The sequence below is a fragment of the Oncorhynchus nerka genome, linkage group LG25 (genome assembly GCF_034236695.1).
Source record: "Oncorhynchus nerka isolate Pitt River linkage group LG25, Oner_Uvic_2.0, whole genome shotgun sequence".
Lineage (NCBI taxonomy): Eukaryota > Metazoa > Chordata > Actinopteri > Salmoniformes > Salmonidae > Oncorhynchus > Oncorhynchus nerka.
The window spans coordinates 13,738,270-13,762,055 of record NC_088420.1 but is presented as its reverse complement, the minus strand read 5'-3'; the positions used below and the strand labels follow the sequence as shown (position 1 = coordinate 13,762,055).

At 44.0% G+C, this 23,786-nt stretch overlaps 2 protein-coding genes across 2 annotated transcripts in view; both read right to left on the bottom strand.

Annotated features, from left to right (window-relative positions):
* Window positions 1-3,116: 3,116 nt before the first annotated feature.
* LOC115109051 (oxygen-dependent coproporphyrinogen-III oxidase, mitochondrial-like) lies at window positions 3,117-9,639 on the bottom strand. Its single transcript, XM_029633611.2, has 7 exons — window positions 8,965-9,639; window positions 8,423-8,566; window positions 8,088-8,198; window positions 7,851-7,992; window positions 4,735-4,953; window positions 4,520-4,624; window positions 3,117-4,012 (listed from the first exon to the last, which is right to left on the bottom strand). The coding sequence occupies exons 1-7, from the start codon at window positions 9,506-9,508 to the stop codon at window positions 3,928-3,930; spliced, it is 1,350 nt and encodes a 449-aa protein (XP_029489471.1). The 5' UTR covers window positions 9,509-9,639; the 3' UTR covers window positions 3,117-3,927.
* An 11,633-nt stretch (window positions 9,640-21,272) lies between these two features.
* LOC115108852 (prolyl 3-hydroxylase 2-like) overlaps window positions 21,273-23,786 on the bottom strand; it is a 158,663-nt gene continuing 156,149 nt past the window's right edge. Inside the window, exon 15 of the mRNA XM_065009574.1 lies at window positions 21,273-22,650. Within this exon, the coding sequence (XP_064865646.1) occupies window positions 22,549-22,650 (102 nt within the window). The 3' untranslated portion in view covers window positions 21,273-22,548. The remainder of the gene's footprint in view (window positions 22,651-23,786) is intronic.

Below are 23,786 nucleotides of genomic sequence, written 5' to 3'. Positions count from 1 at the left end.
GCCGTGTCTCTACAAAAATATGTTGAGATTTTTTTGCGTTGCATCACAACCATTGTGCCAAATGCGTTATACATCAGTTGTAGGACTTGAGTGTGCACAGGGCCTGTGTAATCTGTACACTGCAGATCTATGAGAGGACTGATGTATTTTGTTGACCTGTGGAACTGCAGCACTTATCTCTATGCTATATGACCTGTGATTGGGATGTGCTGGTTGAGGTAGACATTTTGGTTGGGTTTATGGCCCTGTCCAGAAATGGCCCCTACCCTTTTAACCAGGGCTCTCCAATCCTGTTCCTGGATAGCTACCCTCTTGTACAGTTTCACTCCAACCCTGTTCCTGGAGAGCTACCCTCTTGTACAGTTTCACTCCAACCCTGTTCCTGGAGAGCTACCCTCCTGTAGTTCTCACTCCAACCCTGTTCCTGGAGAGCTACCCTCTTGTACAGTTTCACTCCAACTCCTGTTGTAACTAACCTGGTTCAGCTCATCAACCAGCTAATTATTAGAATAAGGTGTGCTAGATTAGGGTTGGAGAGAAACCTACTGGATGGTAGCTCTCCAGGAACAGGGTTGGAGTGAGAACCTACAGGATGGTAGCTCTCCAGGAACAGGGTTGGAGAGAGAACCTACTGGATGGTAGCTCTCCAGGAACAGGGTTGGAGTGAGAACCTACTGGATGGTAGCTCTCCAGGAACAGGGTTGGAGAGAGAACCTACTGGATGGTAGCTCTCCAGGAACAGGGTTGGAGAGAGAACCTACTGGATGGTAGCTCTCCAGGAACAGGGTTGGAGTGAGAACCTACAGGATGGTAGCTCTCCAGGAACAGGGTTGGAGTGAGAACCTACAGGATGGTAGCTCTCCAGGAACAGGGTTGGAGTGAGAACCTACAGGATGGTAGCTCTCCAGGAACAGGGTTGGAGTGAGAACCTACAGGAGGGTAGCTCTCCAGGAACAGGGTTGGATTGAAAACCTACAGGAGGGTAGCTCTCCAGGTTGACAGCAGATAAGTTTACTTCATTTCATGCAATTCTACTCATTTTTCCATGGGGTAGTTTAACAGCAAATGTTCTGCAATTAGGCACATTTTGCATTAGGGTGGCGAGATGTTTTGTTGTTGCAGTTTTTAATATCTGATTGAGATGAACAAAATCAATAGGGGCCCCCGGTTTATAATTTTACCATAAAAGGTTTAGATAGCTGGCCACTAAAACAAGCAATCTAAAAATGTTTAGCTGACATGAGCTAATTGAATGACTATCAGTGACTTGACATAAGACAAACTGCTGATGCACATCCACATTTGGAAATTGCACTTTGTGTATTCTATTCTAACTCTCAACAGTAGTAAGTTGATACCCTGACAGTTCCTATTATTATTATATTATTGATCTGATGGCCTTCGAATGGGTGGCCGTCAGTTGCCCAGCCCTGTGCTAAAGCAATATGGTGATAGTTCCACCTTTCCCTCTGATAGGCTAAGTGGAATAGTTGCTATTTTGCTTACATCTGTCCAATCATTTCATATCTTTTAAGTGTACACATAGGTGGTAGAAGATGAGTTTCTGGACATGACCTATTATTGTACTGTTACCTTTTGAAATTCTGTTTTTACAATGCCTTAAGCAAATACATGAATGTAAATATATGGTTAACCTTTGGATATGTACTGAGCTTGAATTAATTTGTAATAAAATACATTCAAATGTGTGGAGCCATGTTCTGTAAGTGCCTCCAAATTTATCCAACACTTTCCTTGTCGTTTTAAAATAGAAAAGCATGTGAGTACCATCTTTATCCATTCTGTGGACATTCATCTCTGCTATTTAAAAAATCTGTTTAAACAATCTTAACTATGTATGTAGTGATTCCTTAACCATGCCTAAATAGACCTGACCACTGTTTGCTTCGTGTGAATTCACCCCTGGTTCTAACATGGCTGCGTTTACACAGGCAGCCCAATTATTATATTTTTTCCACTAATGGGTCTTTGGACCAATCACGTCAGATCTTGTCTTTTTCAGAGCTGGACTTGTCAGGAATCATTTCACTATAAGGTCTAAACCTGTTTGTATTCAGCATTTCGCTATAAGGTCTAAACCTGTTTGTATTCAGCATTTCACTATAAGGTCTAAACCTGTTGTATTCAGCATTTCACTATAAGGTCTAAACCTGTTTGTATTCAGCATTTCACTATAAGGTCTAAACCTGTTTGTATTCAGCATTTCACTGTATTTGGCATGTGACAATTTTTCTTATTGGTCAAAAGACTAATTTGTGTCGTTTACATTTTTTTTGTTAAACAGGCTGCCCAACTAGCTTCTTTAATTAAGTATGTAACCAAACAATCCTGGTGCCCTCCCCCTTTCTGGCTCACCAGACTAGATCCTGGTGCCCTCCCCCTTTCTGGCTCACCAGACTAGATCCTGGTGCCCTCCCCCTTTCTGGCTCACCAGACTAGATCCTGGTGCCCTCCCCCTTTCTGGCTCACCAGACTAGATCCTGGTGCCCTCCCCCTTTCTGGCTCACCAGACTAGATCCTGGTGCCCTCCCCCTTTCTGGCTCACCAGACTAGATCCTGAGTTAGAGAACAGAAGATCACAGGCTCCAATCTTGACGATGTACTTTCTCATAGAACTTCCAGTTGAAGCTCGCATCCGCTACAAGACCATGTTGCTTGCCTACGGAGCTGTGAGGGGAACGGCACCTCAGTACCTCCAGGCTCTGATCAGGCCCTACACCCAAACAAGGGCACTGCGTTCATCCACCTCTGGCCTGCTCGCCTCCCTACCACTGAGGAAGTACAGTTCCCGCTCAGCCCAGTCAAAACTGTTCGCTGCTCTGGCCCCCCAATGGTGGAACAAACTCCCTCACGACGCCAGGACAGCGGAGTCAATCACCACCTTCCGGAGACACCTGAAACCCCACCTCTTTAAGGAATACCTAGGATAGGATAAAGTAATCCCTCTCACCCCCCTTAAAAGATTTAGATGCACTACTGTTCCACTGGATGTCATAAGGTGAATGCACCAATTTGTAAGTCGCTCTGGATAAGAGCGTCTGCTAAATGACTTAAATGTAAATGTAATAAATTCTGTTGGTGGATGACATGACAGATAGGATATTAAAACATCTTTAATTATGTTTACATCAATGGCGTAGCCCACAAACCCCGAGGGGTTCAGATCCACTTTCTCTTCTTGTACACATTCAGCACGAACAGATGGAAGAAAACAGTTTGAAACTGAAAATGAGAATACCCCCCCCCATCTGTTTGGTGCCTAGACTGCCTGGTGAACACAACCAGAGGGCACTGAGAGACAAACATCCTGGGTTAGGGCTAACACTAACAACCAGAGGGCACTGAGAGACAAACATCCTGGGTTAGGGCTAACACTAACAACCAGAGGGCACTGAGAGACAAACATCCTGGGTTAGGGCTAACACTAACAACCAGAGGGCACTGAGAGACAAACATCCTGGGTTAGGGCTAACACTAACAACCAGAGGGCACTGAGAGACAAACATCCTGGGTTAGGGCTAACACTGACAAACATCCTGGGTTAGGGCTAACACTAACAACCAGAGGGCACTGAGAGACAAACATCCTGGGTTAGGGCTAACACTAACAACCAGAGGGCACTGAGAGACAAAGCAGATGAAGCAATCGATCCAAAAAGGAAAAGACATCCATGATAAAGCAATTCAGGCAGTGGTAACAAGGCTTATCTGACAGACATTATTAAAACAAAGTATAAGAGCGAGTGTGCTTTTTCCAGTGAACACTATAGCTAATAGTATCTGTGACGAGTTTGCAGTTGAGTTGACCAATGAGAAAAAGCAATGATCTGCAGTCGAAAGGGGACGGACACCTGTTCCAGTCATCAACAGGCCGAGTCAGGATGTTATTGCCATGTTAATGTCTGTGTCAGACCCACTCCTTGGGGTTTTGTAACACCTCCAGCATATCGGCCTCCAGGGTGCCTTTAGGAGGCTCATGCATGTACTCCCACCTGGGGAGAGAGAATACTGTCAGCACGAGAGACCTGGGACTACTTCAAGGGACTGCAGATAGAAATGCCATGCGCCAAGCTGGATGCGTTGACTCCACAGGTCTGTTTCTGGTTGATACAATAGGACCCACCATACAGACATACTGAGCACCGTCTCCTTGACTCAACAGGAAGCCAGCTCTCATTTCCTTTCAAATTAATATGTTTTAGGGATGTTTTAACGTTGTTTCTCACCCTGGCAGAGGTGCACTATGTTTCCTAATTGGAACAATAAAGAAATTGATTATATGATTGGTAGATTGACACCAGCATTTCCCTCTCTGAACCGGTGACGATTAATCAGGGAGGGATGATCACAAAGCTGATGTGATCCCTATTCTCATGTCTGTTCAACAACACACATACCTTCCTGTAGACAGTAGCACACCCCACATACAGTCCTCACCAGCCCAGTACCCAATCACCAGTGCTATCAGCAGCACGGCCGTGTGATGTCACAGAACTCACTTGGCTGTGAGAGGCAAGGACATGAGGATGCTCTCGATCCTGGAGCCTGGCGTGGCCAGTCCAAACTTCACCCCTCTGTCATACACCAGGTTAAACTCCACATACCTGAAAACACTCACAAGTTACAGACAGAAGACCGGCATGATGGTGAGAATTCACACAAGATGTGTATTTATTAAATGGCACACACAGACAGCCCTCTCATCTGTACCCACCTTCCTCTTCGCACCTGCTGCCAGTCCTTCTCCTCTGGGCTGAAGGGGTCATTAAGGTGTTTCTGGACAATGGGCAGGTAACAGGGCACCACGGTGTGGGCACAGCTCTTAACGAAGCTGAACGCCTCCTCCTGGCTGGGAGAGTCCAGGTCGTCAAAGAAGATGCCACCGATTCCCCGCGTCTCGCCACGATGGGGGATGTAGAAGTACCGGTCACACCTACAGAGCAGCATACCAGGAGGAGTGTTTTAGATGAACTAAGCTTGAGGAAACATGTTCTGTTGCATGTTATGGTCGCACTACTTGTACCTGCCTGCAGGTATATTGTTTTGGAACTTAGATTCAGCAGGCTTTAAATAAAGTGTTTCCCATGTTATTCATATTTACAGTCCCTGCAAAACTGCATAACAACTGGTACAGTGCATTCCTTTTACAGATATTTAACCCATCAGAGTCTAAGCCGGGGAGTGGTGGGGGGGTTCTACTAAACTATATGGAATAGTTTTAAGAAGATCATACCAAGGATCATTTAGCTATTTGATTTAGAATTTTAAGACCCATTGAAGGACCCCAAAAATACTGCTATACTGCTATTAGCCCATACAAACGCATTGAATAACATATTCATATTACATGGAACAACCGAGTCCCCAAAATGAAGTATGTTCTGATGTGTCTCTCCTATATTTGAGAGATATAAGAAAGATTAGGAAACGTTTCTTTAAAAAAAAAATGTTTCTATTTTTTTTTTTACATGCATTTAACCCCATATTTTTGGCACTAAACTGTCTCCATATATACTTTCATACATGTTTTCAACTGGTACCGGGGGACCTTCAGATGAGTCTTGTGAGGCCTGTGGGAGTCCTAGAGGAAAACAACCGACATGTACTGTTAGCTTCATTAAATAGTACCTGCAAAACACCAGTCTCAATGTCTGGATGCTGGCCTTCTAGGCAGAGTTCCTCTGTCCAGTGTCTGTGTTCTTTAGCCTATATTTTCTTTTTAATTGGCCAGTCAGAGATGTGGCTTTATCTTTATAAAACTCTGCCTAGAAGGTCCCAGAGTCGCCTCTTCACTGTTGACGTTGAGACTGGTGTTTTGTGGGTACTATTTAATGAAGTTGCCAGTTGAGGACATGTGAGGCGTCCGTTTCTCAATCTAGACACTAATGTACCTCTTACTCAGTTGTGCACCGCGGCCTCCCACTCCTCTTTCTATTCTGGTTAGAGCCAGTTTGCGCTGTTCTGTGAAGGGAGCAGTACACAACACTGTACGAGATCTTCAGATTCTTGGCAATTTCTCGCATGGAATAGCCTTCATTTCTCAGAACAAGAATAGACTGACGAGTTTCAGAAAAAAGTCCTTTGTTTCCACACAGGAGTGATGGTTGCTGATAATGGGCCTCTGACACCTATGTAGATATTCCATATTCCAGCTACAATAGTCATTTACAACATTAACAAATGTCTACACTGTATTTATGATCAATTTGATGTTATTTTAATGGACAGAAAATGTGCTTTTCTTTCAAAAACAAGGACATTTCTAAGTGTCCCCAACCTTTTCAACGGTAGTGTACATGTCCTTGAGACTCTAACCTTTGTACAGAGGGGTGTAGCCCAAACGGTTCATATTAGTGTGTAGCCCAAACGGTACAGACAGAAGTCGGCAGATCGGCTGTACCGACTTTAGACAAGTCTCCTGACACTTGTGGAGGTCGTAGAGCAAAGGTCGTGAAAGTCTCGTCTTTCCATAGAGACGTCGTAATGGTTTGTAGGCCAAACCGTTCGGATGTCACAGACGATTTTGTGAGAAGACTGATTTTCGGGATGTCTCATGGTCTGACAAACACCAGTCTAGCTCTGTCACAGTGTTACATAGGCGGAGGATAGAGACGCATCCAATGCAAAAAAAACAACATCGCTAGCTAAAACTGACAGATTTTTATGGGTATTTTTGTATTATGCTAATTCGATTTCCTTGCGGGCATCAACCTCGGGGTGAAAACATGGTAGAAATGTGGAGCTACTAGTTTCAATTAGAGGTCAACCAATTAGGATTTTTCAACACTGATACCGATACCGATTATTGGAGGACCAAAAAAAAGCAGATACCGATTAATCGGCCGATTTTTTACATTTATTTGTAATAATGTCAATCACAACAATACTGAATGAACACTTAATTTAACTTAATATAGTACATCAATAAAAATCAATTTAGCCTCAAATAAATAATTAAACATGTTCAATTTGGTTTAAATAATGCAAAAACAAAGTGTTGGAGAAGAAAGTAAAAGTGCAATATGTGCCATGTAAAAAAACTAACGTTTAAGTTCTTTGCTCAGAACATGAGAACATATGAAAGCTGGTGGTTCCTTTTAACATGAGACTTCAATATTCCAAGATAAGAGGTTTTAGGTTGTAGTTAATATAGTATTTATAGGACTATTTCTCTATACCATTTGTATTTCATATACCTTTGACTATTGGATGTTCTTATAGGCACTATAGTATTGCCAGTGTAACAGTATAGCTTCCGTCCCTCTCCTCGCCCCTACCTGGGCTCGAACCAGGAACACATCGACAACAGCCACCCTCGAAGCATCGTTACCCATCGCTCCACAAAAGCCGCGGCCCTCGCAGAGCAAGGGGAACAACTTCTCCAAGTCTCAGAGCGAGTGACTTTTGAAACGCTAATCAGTGTCCAAAAATACCTATTTCCGATTGTTATAAAAACTTGAAATCGGCCCTAATTAATCGGCCATTCCGATGAATCGGTCGACCTCTAGTTTCAATGACTCTAGACAGAGGTAGTTATAATAATGTTATTACACTAAATGAAAATGCAACCAAAAGTTATTTAAAAATACAACTACTGAAAAAAAATGACATAACTGAATGTTTAAAATGCAGAGCCTATAGGAAGCCACACAACACTGACACACAAAGATGAACAGTACCCACGCTCACTCACAATGTCATTTTATATCTAGATACCACTGAACAAACAGTCTTCTTATCACTGCTGAACAGTAGAGACCCACCCAGTGTAGTCATTCACACACACACACACACACACTTTTCACATTGTGTCACAGATACGTGTCGTACCACTTCTTGAAGTCGGGGTAGTACTGAGGGTGATGTTTGTCACAGGCCTCCTTCAGACTGTTGTGAAAGTGAGCACCATCCTCCTTATTGACATAGGTAGGAGTCAGGTCTGTACCCCCACCAAACCACCACTGTTTAGTACCTGGGGGGTAGAAAAGAAAGAAAGAGACAATAGTGATCATTCATTATGTCAGCTCTGACTATTGAATGGTATAAGGTCATAGGTCACAGCCTCACCGTCTCCTTCTTCTATCTCAAAGTATCTGTAGTTGAAGTGCACTGTGGGAATGTGGGGGTTCGTGGGGTGGATGACGGAGCTCACCCCCATGGCACAGAAAGGCAGCTTGCCTGGGAGAGGACAAAACAATACAATGAAATAGAATTCAATTCATCTTAACCATAGTCCGACTCAAGGATCCAATCCTGATTCCTTTAACACATTCTGTTATCAGAATGGCCATCTCTGGTCTCGGGTGAACCACGTAGCATGAGGTGACACACTACACTGTAAGACAACACACAGTTCTGCTGTAGTTTATGAGGTTGATATGAACGGTGAGGGTTATACTCACCATCTTTTCCTTTGAGGACCTTCCCTCTGCTGCGCATCTGCTTGGCGGCCTCCTCGGTCAGGTTCCCAAACACCACGGACACGTTGACCCCCGCCTTCTCAAACACCCTCCCATCCTGCAGCACACAGCTAATGCCCCCGCCACCTGAAAGACAGACGGATCAACAAACGAACAGAGACAGACAGGCATGGACAAGCATATAGGCAGCACAGAGACAGACAGGCAGACAGTTATGTTATTAAACTAAAGAAAGGCCCAAAACCCCAAGCACTTTGCTATATTGTCATACTAATACTGGCATGGGTTCACAGTGTGGCTGGTTACTAGACCTATCTGGACTAAGGACAGGGTGGACAACCTTCGGATTCGTTTTTGTACATTCATTGAACACTTCTATGTTTTGCTTGTGTCATTGTGAATGTGCCAGGGTTGATAGTTGCCAGATAGGCCTGAGTAAGATTATACACTGGATTTAGGTAGAGGTTGACTGACTAGTCTATCCATGGGCGCGCATCGGCACGTGCCAAAGGGGAGATACTTGCCTTCTTTCCGTTCCCATCGGTCCACTTTGAACTTGCCGCCGTCCACCTCCTCGAGCGCTCTGCAGAACTCCGCTTGCGTCTCCATGATCAGCATCTCCATCCTCGTGCACATCTCTTCTTTCCTCTGCTGCAGAACTTTGACATCGGTACACGGCGGAGACATGAATGTCTTGCATTTCTCCGCTATCTCCGTGTCCTCCTCCTCGGTTTTGGGGATCACCGATGCCATTTCAGCTCGCTGAAAGTGAGTAGCGCTGGCCACAAACCCCGCCACTGTCACTGCTGTTCCAGCTACAAGCACTGCGCCTCTCCTGGTTCGCCCGGGTGCAGTTCTGCCTGCTGTCCCGAGGGACATGAACCGCACTCCAGTAGCGTTGGGAACCCATCTCACTCTCGGAAGCGAAGTTAACCTGCGGACTGAAGTTTTAAGGAAGACAGAAAGGTGCGAGTCGACTCTGGAAGCTCCCTTTGAATAAGGAATCAAACATTGTCTCACGGTGGTTTGCGCCGTTCTGTTTATGGAATAAAGAACGATGGTAGACATGAGTATGTAAATTATCTAGCTATCGTCTCCGTGTAAAAGGTACAAATTGGTAGACATCTAGCAAAAACTGAAAAATACTATCACAAGTTGACAGACGTGCAGACAGACAGGTCCGGGGGGTGGGGTGTACTTGCTTTGAACCGAGCGATGAAGCATGGGGAATGGCGTTTCCCGATGAGACTTTGCAGGCTTGTTTAACTGATAGTGAATTGCAGCAAACAGCAAGACCCACAAGCCAGTGCTTTTCTGTAGGCGTGTCTTTATTAACCAGAACGTGACAAGCGACCCGTTGCTCAAGATAAGAGTGATTGGCCCATAATACTGATGGATTTATTTTCTTATTCCTGTAAAGCATGAAGAAAATTCTGCCATATGCATTTTTTCTCTCACACAAATCGTAGATTACAATGATCAGAAAAAGGATTGCTATGTGCCCCAACTTATTTTTAAAGGGTGTACAATATAAAAGCTGCCCCATTATGCACATGAAAGGAAGTGTGTGTGTGTGTGTGTGTTTGTGGGTTGGTTCTTCTATCCTTGTGGTGGACCTAAAATCCTCACAAGGACAGTAAAAACATGGAACATTCTCCCTTGTGGGGACACGTCTCCACGAGGACAAATGTTATTTGAAGTTTAGGGGTTAGCTTTATGGTTAGGGTTGGAATTCGGATAAGAGGTGGGTTAGGGTTACAGGCTTGGGAAAATAGGATTTCAAATGGAAATTCATTTGAGATGCCTATAAGAATAGAATAACAAAACGTATTTGTGTGTGTGCCTGTTTTCTGGTTTAAGCATGTGCCTGTTGTCTTAATTATCTATGACAACAGCAATATTAAACCCTAATTAGTTACGCCATGGAGAGGAAGAAGCAGAGGTTATGATCTGGACAGGTGTTCTGGCTGAATCACGAACATGTAGGCCGGTTAAACAAAGACAGACAGAGTCCATAGAAGAGGATATAATACATACGTGTTTTATTTTTATTCGCGGTGAGTTTATTTTGATGGGATTGTAATTTGCACATTCTCTATTGCATACATAGCTCTTCGTTGGTCGTTATTAGGCTGTTTACTCGTGGACCATAGAAACCAGACTGCGTCTGACTGCTTGTCACATCATGTTATCCTTTTGTATCCGCAGGATTTTACAAGATGCAATACATCTAACAGTAACTCAGATCCCAGTTAAGACAGTACATCTCACAATGTCGTCCCATAATGTAATGCAAACTGCAGCTGTAGCAGGTTGAAGTGTTTCTCCTGCGCTATGCATCATTCGGCCAGTGGAGGGCCACCGTGCGGCGTAGTGTTTCTCCTGCGCTATGCATCATTCGGCCAGTGGAGGGCCACCGTGCGGCGTAGTGTTTCTCCTGCGCTATGCATCATTCGGCCAGTGGAGGGCCACCGTGCGGCGTAGTGTTTCTCCTGCGCTATGCATCATTCGGCCAGTGGAGGGCCACCGTGCGGCGTAGTGTTTCCCCTGCGCTATGCATCATTCGGCCAGTAGAGGGCCACGGTGCGGCGTAGTGTTTCTCCTGCGCTATGCATCATTCGGCCAGTGGAGGGCCATGGTGCGGCGTAGTGTTTCTCCTGCGCTATGCATCATTCGGCCAGTGGAGGGCCACGGTGAGGCGTAGTGTTTCTCCTGCGCTATGCATCATTCGGCCAGTGGAGGGCCATGGTGCGGCGTAGTGTTTCTCCTGCGCTATGCATCATTCGGCCAGTGGAGGGCCACCGTGAGGCGTAGTGTTTCTCCTGTGCTATGCATCATTCGGCCAGTGGAGGGCCACGGTGCGGCGTAGTGTTTCTCCTGCGCTATGCATCATTCGGCCAGGAGAGGGCCATCATGAGTCATAGAATGAATACAGGTCCACTATACTATATGACTGATGATCTGTGAGTTGAACGCTTGTGATGCGTGCTTACAGAGTTTGGAATTGTATTATCTTTTTGTGTTACGAGGGATTGTCAGTGCACAAACTGCCCTGATCTGGTGTGAATTGAAAGAGAATTGACTTTGGCCCAAAGGCAAATATGGATACTCTTTGAAAGTACAATGTTGGCGCAATCTTCACCAGTGGAGGCTGCTTAGTTGATGAAGGCTCATAATAACGCCTGGAACGGCGCTAATGGAATGGAATCAAACAGATATAATCAATTTGTTTGATACCATTCCAGTGTATTCCGCTCCAGGATTACCACAGTCCTGACCTCCCCAATTAAGGTACCACCAACCTCCTGTGGTCTTCAGCAGTGGGCCTGCTCTGGTTGGTCCTGTCTGGATGTTCTGCTTCATTTGAAAAAGATACGTCAGGTGGTGACCAGCACCAGGACCCAATAGGAGAATGAGGATGACATTTTGAAGGACCTGGATTGGCTGATCAGGGAGGCGGGGAGGGGTGACTGCCAGGTAAATCCGTGGGGATTGGTTGATCAGGGAAGAGGGGAGGAGCGACGGCCAGGCAGGTCAGTGGGGATTGGTTGATCAGCAAGAAGGGGAGGAGCAACAGCCAGGTAGGTCAGTGGGGATTGGCTGATCAGTAAGGAGGGTAAGAGCGACGGCCAGGTAGGTCAGTGGTTGATCAGGGAAGAGGGGAGGAGCGACAGCCAGGTAGGTTAGTGGGGATTGGCTGATCAGTGAGGAGGGTAAGAGCGATGGCCAGGTAGGTCAGTTGTTGATCAGGGAAGAGGGGAGGAGCGACAGCCAGGTAGGTTAGTGGGGATTGGCTGATCAGTAAGAAGGGGAGGAATGACTGGCAGTAAGTAGGTCAGTGGGGATTGGCTGATCAGTGAGGAGGGGAGGAGTGACTGGGAGTAGGTCAGTGGGCTGGTGGGTCACCTGTCTCTTCCTCTTTCTGTCACAGTGTGTGGCGTTGTACTCCCTGTGTGCCACGTCTCAGTGTCTGAGTGTGAATCCATGTCACTAACCAGGTTTCCAACATTCTTATGTGAGTTAAGTACATGTCGGATTAAAAATGTCACGAGGCCTGATGAAAACAGAACATTTGTCGATAAACTTCCAAATGTCGACAAACAACATTTGCTAGACAAGGTGGGATCGTTTTGTGTCGGAAATGAACTTTCAATGGGCAAATATTGATCAAATCGAAGTAAATGTGAAGTCATGCGATGACTCGTCAGGAAAGCATGCAGTTTATTAGGCTACAGATTAAATAAGTTACGATGAACTTCACAAGGTGGTGAAAGTGCAAGGTGATGAGCTTGATGCTCTTCTCCACTAAATTTAGAGGGTCTTGAATACGGTTCTGCACTGGATATATTATTGATAGCAGCACACGGTGATATATTATTGATAGCAGCACACGGTGATATATTATTGATAGCAGCACAAGGTGATATATTATTGATACCAGCACACGGTGATATATTATTGATAGCAGCACACGGGGATATATTATTGATAGCAGCACACGGTGATATATTATTGATAGCAGCACACGGTGATATATTATTGATAGCAGCACACGGTGATATATTATTGATAGCAGCACACGGGGATATATTATTGATAGCAGCACACGGTGATATATTATTGATACCAGCACACGGTGATATATTATTGATAGCAGCACACGGGATATATTATTGATAGCAGCACACGGTGATATATTATTGATTGCAGCACACGGTGATATATTATTGATAGCAGCACACGGTGATATATTATTGATAGCAGCACACGGTGATATATTATTGATAGCAGCACACGGTGATATATTATTGATAGCAGCACACGGTGATATATTATTGATAGCAGCACACGGTGATATATTATTGATAGCAGCACACGGTGATATATTATTGATAGCAGCACACGGTGATATATTATTTATAGCAGCACACGGTGATATATTATTGATAGCAGCACACGGTGATATATTATTGATAGCAGCACACGGTGATATATTATTGATAGCAGCACACGGGGATATATTATTGATAGCAGCACACGGTGATATATTATTGATAGCAGCACACGGTGATATATTATTGATAGCAGCACACGGTGATATATTATTGATAGCAGCACACGGTGATATATTATTGATAGCAGCACACAAGCACACGGTGATATATTATTGATAGCAGCACACGGTGATATATTATTGATAGCAGCACACGGTGATATATTATTGATAGCAGCACACGGTGATATATTATTGATAGCAGCACACGGTGATATATTATTGATAGCAGCACACGGTGATATATTATTGATAGCAGCACACGGTGATATATTATTGATAGCAGCACACGGTGATATATTATTGATAGCAGCACACGGTGATATATTGATAGCAGCACACGGTGATATATTATTGATAGCAGCACACGGTGATATATTATTGATAGCGGTGATATATTATTGATAGCACACGGTGATATATTATTGATAGCAGCACACGGTGATATATTATTGATAGCAGCACACGGTGATATATTATTGATAGCAGCACACGGTGATATATTATTGATAGCAGCACACGGTGATATATTATTGATAGCACACAGTGATATATTATTGATAGCAGCACACGGTGATATATTATTGATAGCAGCACACGGTGATATATTATTGATAGCAGCACACGGTGATATATTATTGATAGCAGCACACGGTGATATATTATTGATAGCAGCACACGGTGATATATTATTGATAGCAGCACACGGTGATATATTATTGATAGCAGCACACGGTGATATATTATTGATAGCAGCACACGGTGATATATTATTGATAGCAGCACACGGTGATATATTATTGATAGCAGCACACGGTGATATATTATTGATAGCAGCACACGGTGATATATTATTGATAGCAGCACACGGTGATATATTATTGATTGATATTGCAGCACACGGTGATATATTATTGATAGCAGCACACGGTGATATATTATTGATAGCAGCACACGGTGATATATTATTGATAGCAGCACACAGTGATATATTATTGATATATTATTGATAGCAGCACACGGTGATATATTATTGATAGCAGCACACGGTGATATATTATTGATAGCAGCACACGGTGATATATTATTGATAGCAGCACACGGTGATATATTATTGATAGCAGCACACGGTGATATATTATTGATAGCAGCACACGGTGATATATTATTGATAGCAGCACACGGTGATATATTATTGATAGCAGCACACGGTGATATATTATTGATAGCAGCACACGGGGATATATTATTGATAGCAGCACACGGTGATATATTATTGATAGCAGCACACGGTGATATATTATTGATAGCACACGGTGATATATTATTGATAGCAGCACACGGTGATATATTATTGATAGCAGCACACGGGGATATATTATTGATAGCAGCACACGGTGATATATTATTGATAGCAGCACACGGTGATATATTATTGATAGCAGCACACGGTGATATATTATTGATAGCAGCAGACGGTGATATATTATTGATAGCAGCACACGGTGATATATTATTGATAGCAGCACACGGTGATATATTATTGATAGCAGCACACGGTGATATATTATTGATAGCAGCACACGGTGATATATTATTGATAGCAGCACAAGGTGATATATTATTGATAGCAGCACACGGTGATATATTATTGATAGCAGCACACGGTGATATATTATTTATAGCAGCACACGGTGATATATTATTGATAGCAGCACACGGTGATATATTATTGATAGCAGCACACGGTGATATATTATTGATAGCAGCACACGGTGATATATTATTGATAGCAGCACACGGGGATATATTATTGATAGCAGCACACGGTGATATATTATTGATAGCAGCACACGGTGATATATTATTGATAGCAGCACACGGTGATATATTATTGATAGCAGCACACGGTGATATATTATTGATAGCAGCACACGGTGATATATTATTGATAGCAGCACACGGTGATATATTATTGATATTGATAGCACACGGTGATATATTATTGATAGCACACAGTGATATATTATTGATAGCAGCACACGGTGATATATTATTGATAGCAGCACACGGTGATATATTATTGATAGCAGCACACGGTGATATATTATTGATAGCAGCACACGGTGATATATTATTGATAGCAGCACACGGTGATATATTATTGATAGCAGCACACGGTGATATATTATTGATAGCAGCACACGGTGATATATTATTGATAGCAGCACACGGGGATATATTATTGATAGCAGCACACGGTGATATATTATTGATAGCAGCACACGGTGATATATTATTGATAGCAGCACACGGTGATATATTATTGATAGCAGCACACAGGGATATATTATTGATAGCAGCACACGGTGATATATTATTGATACCAGCACACGGTGATATATTATTGATAGCAGCACACGGTGATATATTATTGATAGCAGCACACTGATATATTATTGATAGCAGCACACGGTGATATATTATTGATAGCAGCACACGGGGATATATTATTGATAGCAGCACACAGTGATATATTATTGATAGCAGCACACGGTGATATATTATTGATAGCAGCACACGGTGATATATTATTGATAGCAGCACACTGATATATTATTGATAGCAGCACACGGTGATATATTATTGATAGCAGCACACGGGGATATATTATTGATAGCAGCACACAGTGATATATTATTGATAGCAGCACACGGTGATATATTATTGATAGCAGCACACGGTGATATATTATTGATAGCAGCACACGGTGATATATTATTGATAGCAGCACACGGTGATATATTATTGATAGCAGCACACGGTGATATATTATTGATAGCAGCACACGGTGATATATTATTGATAGCAGCACACGGTGATATATTATTGATAGCAGCACACTGTGATATATTATTGATAGCAGCACACGGTGATATATTATTGATAGCAGCACACGGTGATATATTATTGATAGCAGCACACGGTGATATATTATTGATAGCAGCACACGGGGATATATTATTGATAGCAGCACACGGTGATATATTATTGATAGCAGCACACATGTATTTGGTACATGGGAAATTAAGTGGAAAAGGTATGTTTATGTGCACTACGTCATCCCACACAGTTAAAAAAAAATCCCCAACAAGTACATTTCATGGAAACACATCTCTAGTGGGAGTCATGCAGAATTTAGAATATTCTCCAATTGGACGGACACCTAGCTACTGAATCACATTCAGACACTGTGTCAGGGAATATGGCTCTGCACTGGATAAATGATTGATAACCACACACACAGACACACACAACGTCGTCATGTCTCTCATAAAGTATCAAAGTGCCTAGTTAACATATTGCTTGCTGACACACTGTCTGTTGAGAGACTCGGGTGGATATAACTATCACTCAGATCTCTCCTGGGATGTATTCACTCGGAACCGAACGAAAGCAAACGTTGCAAAACTGGAAATTTGGCCAATAAAAACGTTTTGCTACAGTGTGCACTAATGATAATGCACCCTTGTTCCTCCTTAACAGGACCCTGACTATGAGGACATCAAAGTCGAAATAGACAAGGAGGAGGAGGAAGAGGAGAACAATAAGCGAGGAAGGAAGGACAAGAAAAGCCCGAAAGAGAAGAGAGAGTGCAAGGAGGAGAGGTGGCCCTCGCTTATGGAAACTCTGGAGTTTGATTAGTCCATATAAGGGCGGATCCCCTGTAGCTCTGCCCCCTCCGGTGCTGGAGGACCAACCTGATGAAGAGAAGTACATAATGGAGAAGATGGCCAATCGGCAGCTGCGAGATCAGAAAGCACCGGACATGACTCTGCGCCTACGTCTTCACTTCAAAGAAACGCTGGTGGATCTGGTGATGCCCCTGCTGAAGTATAGTGAGAGCGACAGTGGTGCCACCCACAGGACAGAGGTGGTAGAACAGGAGTGCCACAGCCCGATCAACGGCAAGGACAGGTAGGTAGAGAGTAAGGTGTCGGGGAAGCACTCTAAGTTGACAATCTCCCCACATGAAGCTGAACGAGGAGGGGGTGGGAGAAAGCCTGGAGGTGGAGGTGGGGAGGGAAGAAAGACGGTCAGCCACAGCCTGATGTTGCCCCCTCCTCAGGGCTAGTAGGCTGTCATCTCAGGGCATGTAGGCTTTCGTCTCAGGGCTAGTAGGCTGTCGTCTCAGGGCTAGTAGGCTGTCGTCTCAGGTTCTCAGGGCTAGTAGGCTGTCGTCTCAGGGCTAGTAGGCTGTCGTCTCAGGGCATGTAGGCTGTCGTCTCAGTGCTAGTAGGCTGTCGTCTCAGGTTCTCAGGGCTAGTAGGCTGTCGTCTCAGGTTCTCAGGGCTAGTAGGCTGTCGTCTCAGGGCTAGTAGGCTGTCGTCTCAGGGCATGTAGGCTGTCGTCTCAGTGCTAGTAGGCTGTCGTCTCAGGTTCTCAGGGCTAGTAGGCTGTCGTCTCAGGGCTAGTAGGCTGTCGTCTCAGGGCTAGTAGGCTGTCGTCTCAGGTTCTCAGGGCTAGTAGGCTGTCGTCTCAGGGCTAGTAGGCTGTCATCTCAGGGCTAGTAGGCTGTCGTCTCAGGTTCTCAGGGCTAGTAGGCTGTCGTCTCAGGGCTAGTAGGCTGTCGTCTCAGGGCTAGTAGGCTGTCGTCTCAGGTTCTCAGGGCTAGTAGGCTGTCGTCTCAGGGCTAGTAGGCTGTCGTCTCAGGGCATGTAGGCTGTCGTCTCAGTGCTAGTAGGCTGTCGTCTCAGGGCTAGTAGGCTGTCGTCTCAGGGCTAGTAGGCTGTCGTCTCAGGGCTAGCAGGCTGTCGTCTCAGGGCTAGTAGGCTGTCGTCTCAGGGTCTCAGGGCTAGTAGGCTGTCGTCTCAGGGCTAGTAGAATGTCGTCTCAGGGCTAGTAGGCAGTCGTCTCAGGGCTAGTAGGCTGTCGTCTCAGGGCTAGTAGGCTGTCGTCTCAGGGCTAGTAGGCTGTCGTCTCAAGGCTAGCAGGCTGTCGTCTCAGGGCTAGCAGGCTGTCGTCTCAGGGCTAGTAGGCTGTCGTCTCAGGGTCTCAGGGCTAGTAGGCTGTCGTCTCAGGGTCTCAGGGCTAGTAGAATGTCGTCTCAGGGGTAGTAGGCTGTCGTCTCAGGGCTAGTAGGCTGTCGTCTCAGGGCTAATAGGCTGTCGTCTCAGGGCTAGTAGGCTGTCATCTCAGGACATGTAGGCTGTCGTCTCAGGGTCTCAGGGCTAGTGGGCAGTCGTCTCAGGACTAGTAGGCTGTCTTCTCAGGGCTAGTAGGCTGTCTTCTCAGGGCTAGTAGGCTGTCGTCTCAGGGCTAGTAGGCTGTCATCTCAGGGCTAGTAGGCTGTCATCTCAGGGTCTCAGGGCTAGTAGGCTGTCGTCTCAGGGCTAGTAGGCTGTCGTTTCAGGGCTAGTAGGCTGTCATCTCAGGGCTAGTAGGCTGTCGTCTCAGGGTCTCAGGGCTAGTGGGCAGTCGTCTCAGGGCTAGTAGGTTGTCTTCTCAGGGCTAGTAGGCTGTCTTCTCAGGGCTAGTAGGCTGTCGTCTCAGGGCTAGTAGGCTGTCATCTCAGGGCTAGTAGGCTGTCGTCTCAGGGTCTTAGGGCTAGTAGGCTGTCGTCTCAGGGCTAGTAGGCTGGCGTTTCAGGGTCTCAGGCCTAGTAGGCGGCCGTCTCAGTGTCTCAGGGCTAGTAGGCTGTCGTCTCAGGGCTAGTAGGCAGTCGTCTCAGGGCTAGTAGGCAGTCGTCTCAGGGTCTCAGGGCTAGTAGGCAGTCGTCTCAGAGCTAGTATACACTCCCAGTGTGGGTAGACAGTCTCAGTGTGGGTAGACAGTCTTAGTCTGAGTAGACAGTCCTAGTCTGGGTAGACAGTCCCAGTGTGGGTAGCCTCAGGACTACCTGGCACGATGACTCCTTGCTGTCCCCAGTCCACCTGGCTGTGCTGCTGCTCCAGTTTCAACTGTTCTGCCTGCGGCTATGGAACCCTGACCTGTGCACTGTGAATACTATTATTTGACCATGCTGGTCATTTATGAACATTTTGTCCATGTTCTGTTATAATCTCCACCCGGCACAGCCAGAAGAGGACTGACCACCCCTCAGAGCCTGGTTCCTCTCTAGGTTTTTTCCTAGGTTATGGCCTTTCTAGGAAGTTTTTCCTAGCCACCTTGCTTCGACACCTGCATTGCTTGCTGTTTGGGGTTTTAGGCTGGGTTTCTGTACAGCACTTTGATATATCAGCTGATGTAAGAAGGGCTATATAAATACATTTGATTTCATTTACTGTTACCATAATAACTTTAAGGGCTAGATTCAACTTCGGCGATACGGATTGAATCGAACCCTAAATTGTTTGTCAAGAGTGTTTTTAAGTTTATTCTTACGTTTATTAATTTATAGTAGTGACATAGATGACTATAAATGTTAGAGATTTAAAAAGAAAGATGGCTCGATAATGTATTTATAATTTGTAATTTCCCTGAACAAAAATAAACTCAACAATTTCAAAGATTTTACTGAGTTAAAGTTCATACAGTATTAGGAAATCAGTCAATTGAAATAAACTTATTAGAAACTCAGAATACAAATATGGATCTGTTGGTCACAGATACCTAAAAAAAAAGTTGCGACTTGGATCAGAAAAACCCAGACTAGGACTGTATCTGGTGTAACCAACATTTGCCTCATGCAGGGCGACACATCACCTTTGCATAGAGTTGATCAGCATGTTGATTGTGGCCTGTGAAATGTTGTCTTACGCCTCTTCAATGGCTGTGCCAAGTTGCTGGATATTGTCAGTAACTGTAACACGCTGTCGTACACGTTTATCCAGAGCATCCTAAACATGCTTTATGTCGGACATGTCTGGGAAGTATTCAGGCCATGGAAGAACTGTGACATTTTCAGCTTCCAGGAACTGTGTACAGATGCTGCAGTCAGGTCAAAACCCTGGTGAGGACGCAGATGAGCTTCCCTGAGACGGTTTCTGGCAGTTTGTGCAGAAATTCTTTGGTTGTGCAAACCCAGTTTCATCAGCTTTCCGGTTTGCGGGTCTCAGACCATCCCGCAGGTGAAGAAGCCCGATGTGGGGGTCCTGGGCTGGTGTGGTTACATGTGGTCTGCAGTTGTGAGGCAGGTTGGAGGTACTGCCAAATTCTCTAAAACGATGGAGGCTGCATGGTAGAGAAATTAACATAAAATTCTCTGACAACTCTGGTGGACATTCCTGCAGTTAGCATGCCAATTGCACGCTCCCCCAAAACATGAGGCATCTGTAGCATTGTGTTGTATGACAAAACTGCACATTTTAGTGTCCGTTTGTCCCCAGCACAAGGTGCACCTGTGTAATGATCATGCTGTTTAATCAGTTTCTTGATATGCCACACCTGTCAGGTGGATAGATTATCTTGGCAAAGGAGAAATGCTCACTAACAGGAATGTAAACAATTTGGTGCACAAATTTTGAGAGAAATAAGCTTTTTGTGCGTATGGAACATTTCGTGCATCTTTTATTTCAGCTCATCAAACATGGGACCATCAAACATGGGACCAACAGTTTACATGTTGTTTATATTTTTGTTCAGCATAGAAAAAGTTTAGTTTAATCAGTCAGTACTTTGAAGGATTTAATGATTTACTGCTGTCATATTCATGTCTAGATTTTCAAATACATTTTCCCAAAACCACTTCTCTAAATGTTTGTTAACTGAACCTATTTAAAATGTGTTGACAAACTGTAAACAATGTACACATTCCCAAATAAAGGACAGGGTTGAAACTATTTTATGCAGTATAGTCTTTAATTTATAAGTACACATTACAACAAAAGAGATGGATTCATATTTAAATATTAGTTAGACACAAGTGGCCATCCTCCCTATCAAAAGATAAGCTAAAACTCTACTCTATTAACTTAAACATTATAAGTTACATTTAGTTAGCAGTTGTATCATTGAAATATCACAGTACACACAAGGCACATTCTTTCCATTGGACTATAACAGTGCATGTGCCTGCCTGTCTATTGTTACCCATGAAATGAGGACGTTTTGAAAGGAAAGGACACTTGTTACGCCACCTTAAAATAATAATTCCTTTAAACAGGAATAAATGACATCTTTTATTAAAAAGGTTCTAATATCAAATGCCGACAATTGCAATAGCAGCTGTGGATCTTTAAAACACACACCATTGTGTCAGCTAACTTGTAAACAGTTATCTTACTCTGTGTTCGATTACACTGAACGGAGGGATTAGCTCTGGTCCGAGGCGTTACTAAGGCTTGCTAACACTAGTAAGATGCAGTAACGTCATGGACCAGAGCTAGGGAGGGATGACATCTTTATCACACTACAAACAGGAAGTGCACATAAAGTCGGGACAGATAAGATCAGACATTACTGTCCGTCACTGAAAAGGATTATAGCTCCCTGTTTGTAAAAATAATGCCCGACAGCTTTCTCTCGGTAAATGCATATTCAAGACAATAATTCAATGAATAAATAGATAAACATTTACTGTGTTCACACCGCCTGAAAGAAATATTGTTTTATGAGTGCATGTTTTAAACGTTATAAACCAAAGCATAAACAGACATTTTTTATTTATTTTTTCTAACAGAGAGAAACAATGTCAACTGGCTTTCTTCTCTTTGGCTGGTTCACAGTGCAGTAAAAACTGGACATATGTAGGACAGGGTGGTATTGAAACAACCTCGTATATGAATCACAAAGGGACCTGGAACTTTAAAGTTCATCACAAAGGGACCTGGAAGTGACCTGGAAGTTACCTGAAACTTTAAAGTGTGAGGTACAACGACTGGGTTTCAACCCAACAGAGAGGAAAAACTAAGACCCAAATGGGAACTCAAGTACTGGCATTTACAGAAATAAAAATCACAACAACACTAAAGCCAAGACGACAACAAAACTAAGAACAACAACGATATAACCTTGCACATCAAACAGTACAAAAATAAAATTGTTCTGATCCAAACTTCATTAAATAAATAGACATAAAGATTTGGGGGATGCAGAGCTGGGTGTTGGTTGGCTACTACAGCTCATCTTTGGGGTTGATGTTAAGGCTCGTGTCCCACTTTGATTGGCTGCTTTGGTTGTCCAATGCCTGCACCACCTCATCAGCCTGTAGACGCTCCTGGAGGAGAGAGGGGGGAGGAGAGAAAAAATAGGAACAATGTATTATGATACAAACATCTTCCTAAATAAATACCAATAAACATCTTCCTAAACAAATACCAATAAACATACTGCTAAATAAAAAGCAATAATATACATAGCATGATGTGGACTTCAGGAAACAGCAGAGGGAACACCCACCTATCCACATCGATGGAACAGTAGTGGAGAGGGTAGCAAGTTTTAAGTTCTTCGGCATACACATCACAGACAAACTGAATTGGTCCACTCACACAGACAGCATCGTGAAGAAGGCGCAGCAGCGCCTCTTCAACCTCAGGAGGCTGAAGAAATTCGGCTGGTCACCAAAACCACTCACAAACTTCTACAGATGCACAATCGAGAGCATCCTGGCGGGCTGTATCACCGCCTGGTACGGCAACTGCTCCTCCCTCAACCGTAAGGCTCTCCAGAGGGTAGTGAGGTCTGCACAACGCATCACCGGGGGCAAACTACCTGCCCTCCAGGACACCTACACCACCCGATGTTACAGGAAGGCCATAAAGATCATCAAGGACATCAACCACCCGAGCCACTGCCTGTTCACCCCGCTATCATCCAGAAGGCGAGGTCAGTACAGGTGCATCAAAGCTGGGACCGAGAGACTGAAAAACAGCTTCTATCTCAAGGCCATCAGACTGTTAAACAGCCACCACTAACATTGAGTGGCTGCTGCCAACACACTGACACTGACACTGACTCAACTCCAGCCACTTTAATAATGGGAAATTATGTAAATATATCACTAGCCACTTTAAACAATGCTACCTTATATAATGTTACTTACCCTACATTATTCATCTCATATGCATACGTATATACTGTACTCTATATCATCGACTGCATCCTTATGTAATACATGTATCACTAGCCACTTTAACTATGCCACTTTGTTTACATACTCATCTCATATGTATATACTGTACTCGATACCATCTACTGTATCTTGCCTATGCTGCCCTGTACCATCACTCATTCATATATCCTTATGTACATATTCTTTATCCCCTTACACTGTGTATAAGACAGTAGTTTTGGAATTGTTAGTTAGATTACTTGTTGGTTATTACTGCATTGTCGGAACTAGAAGCACAA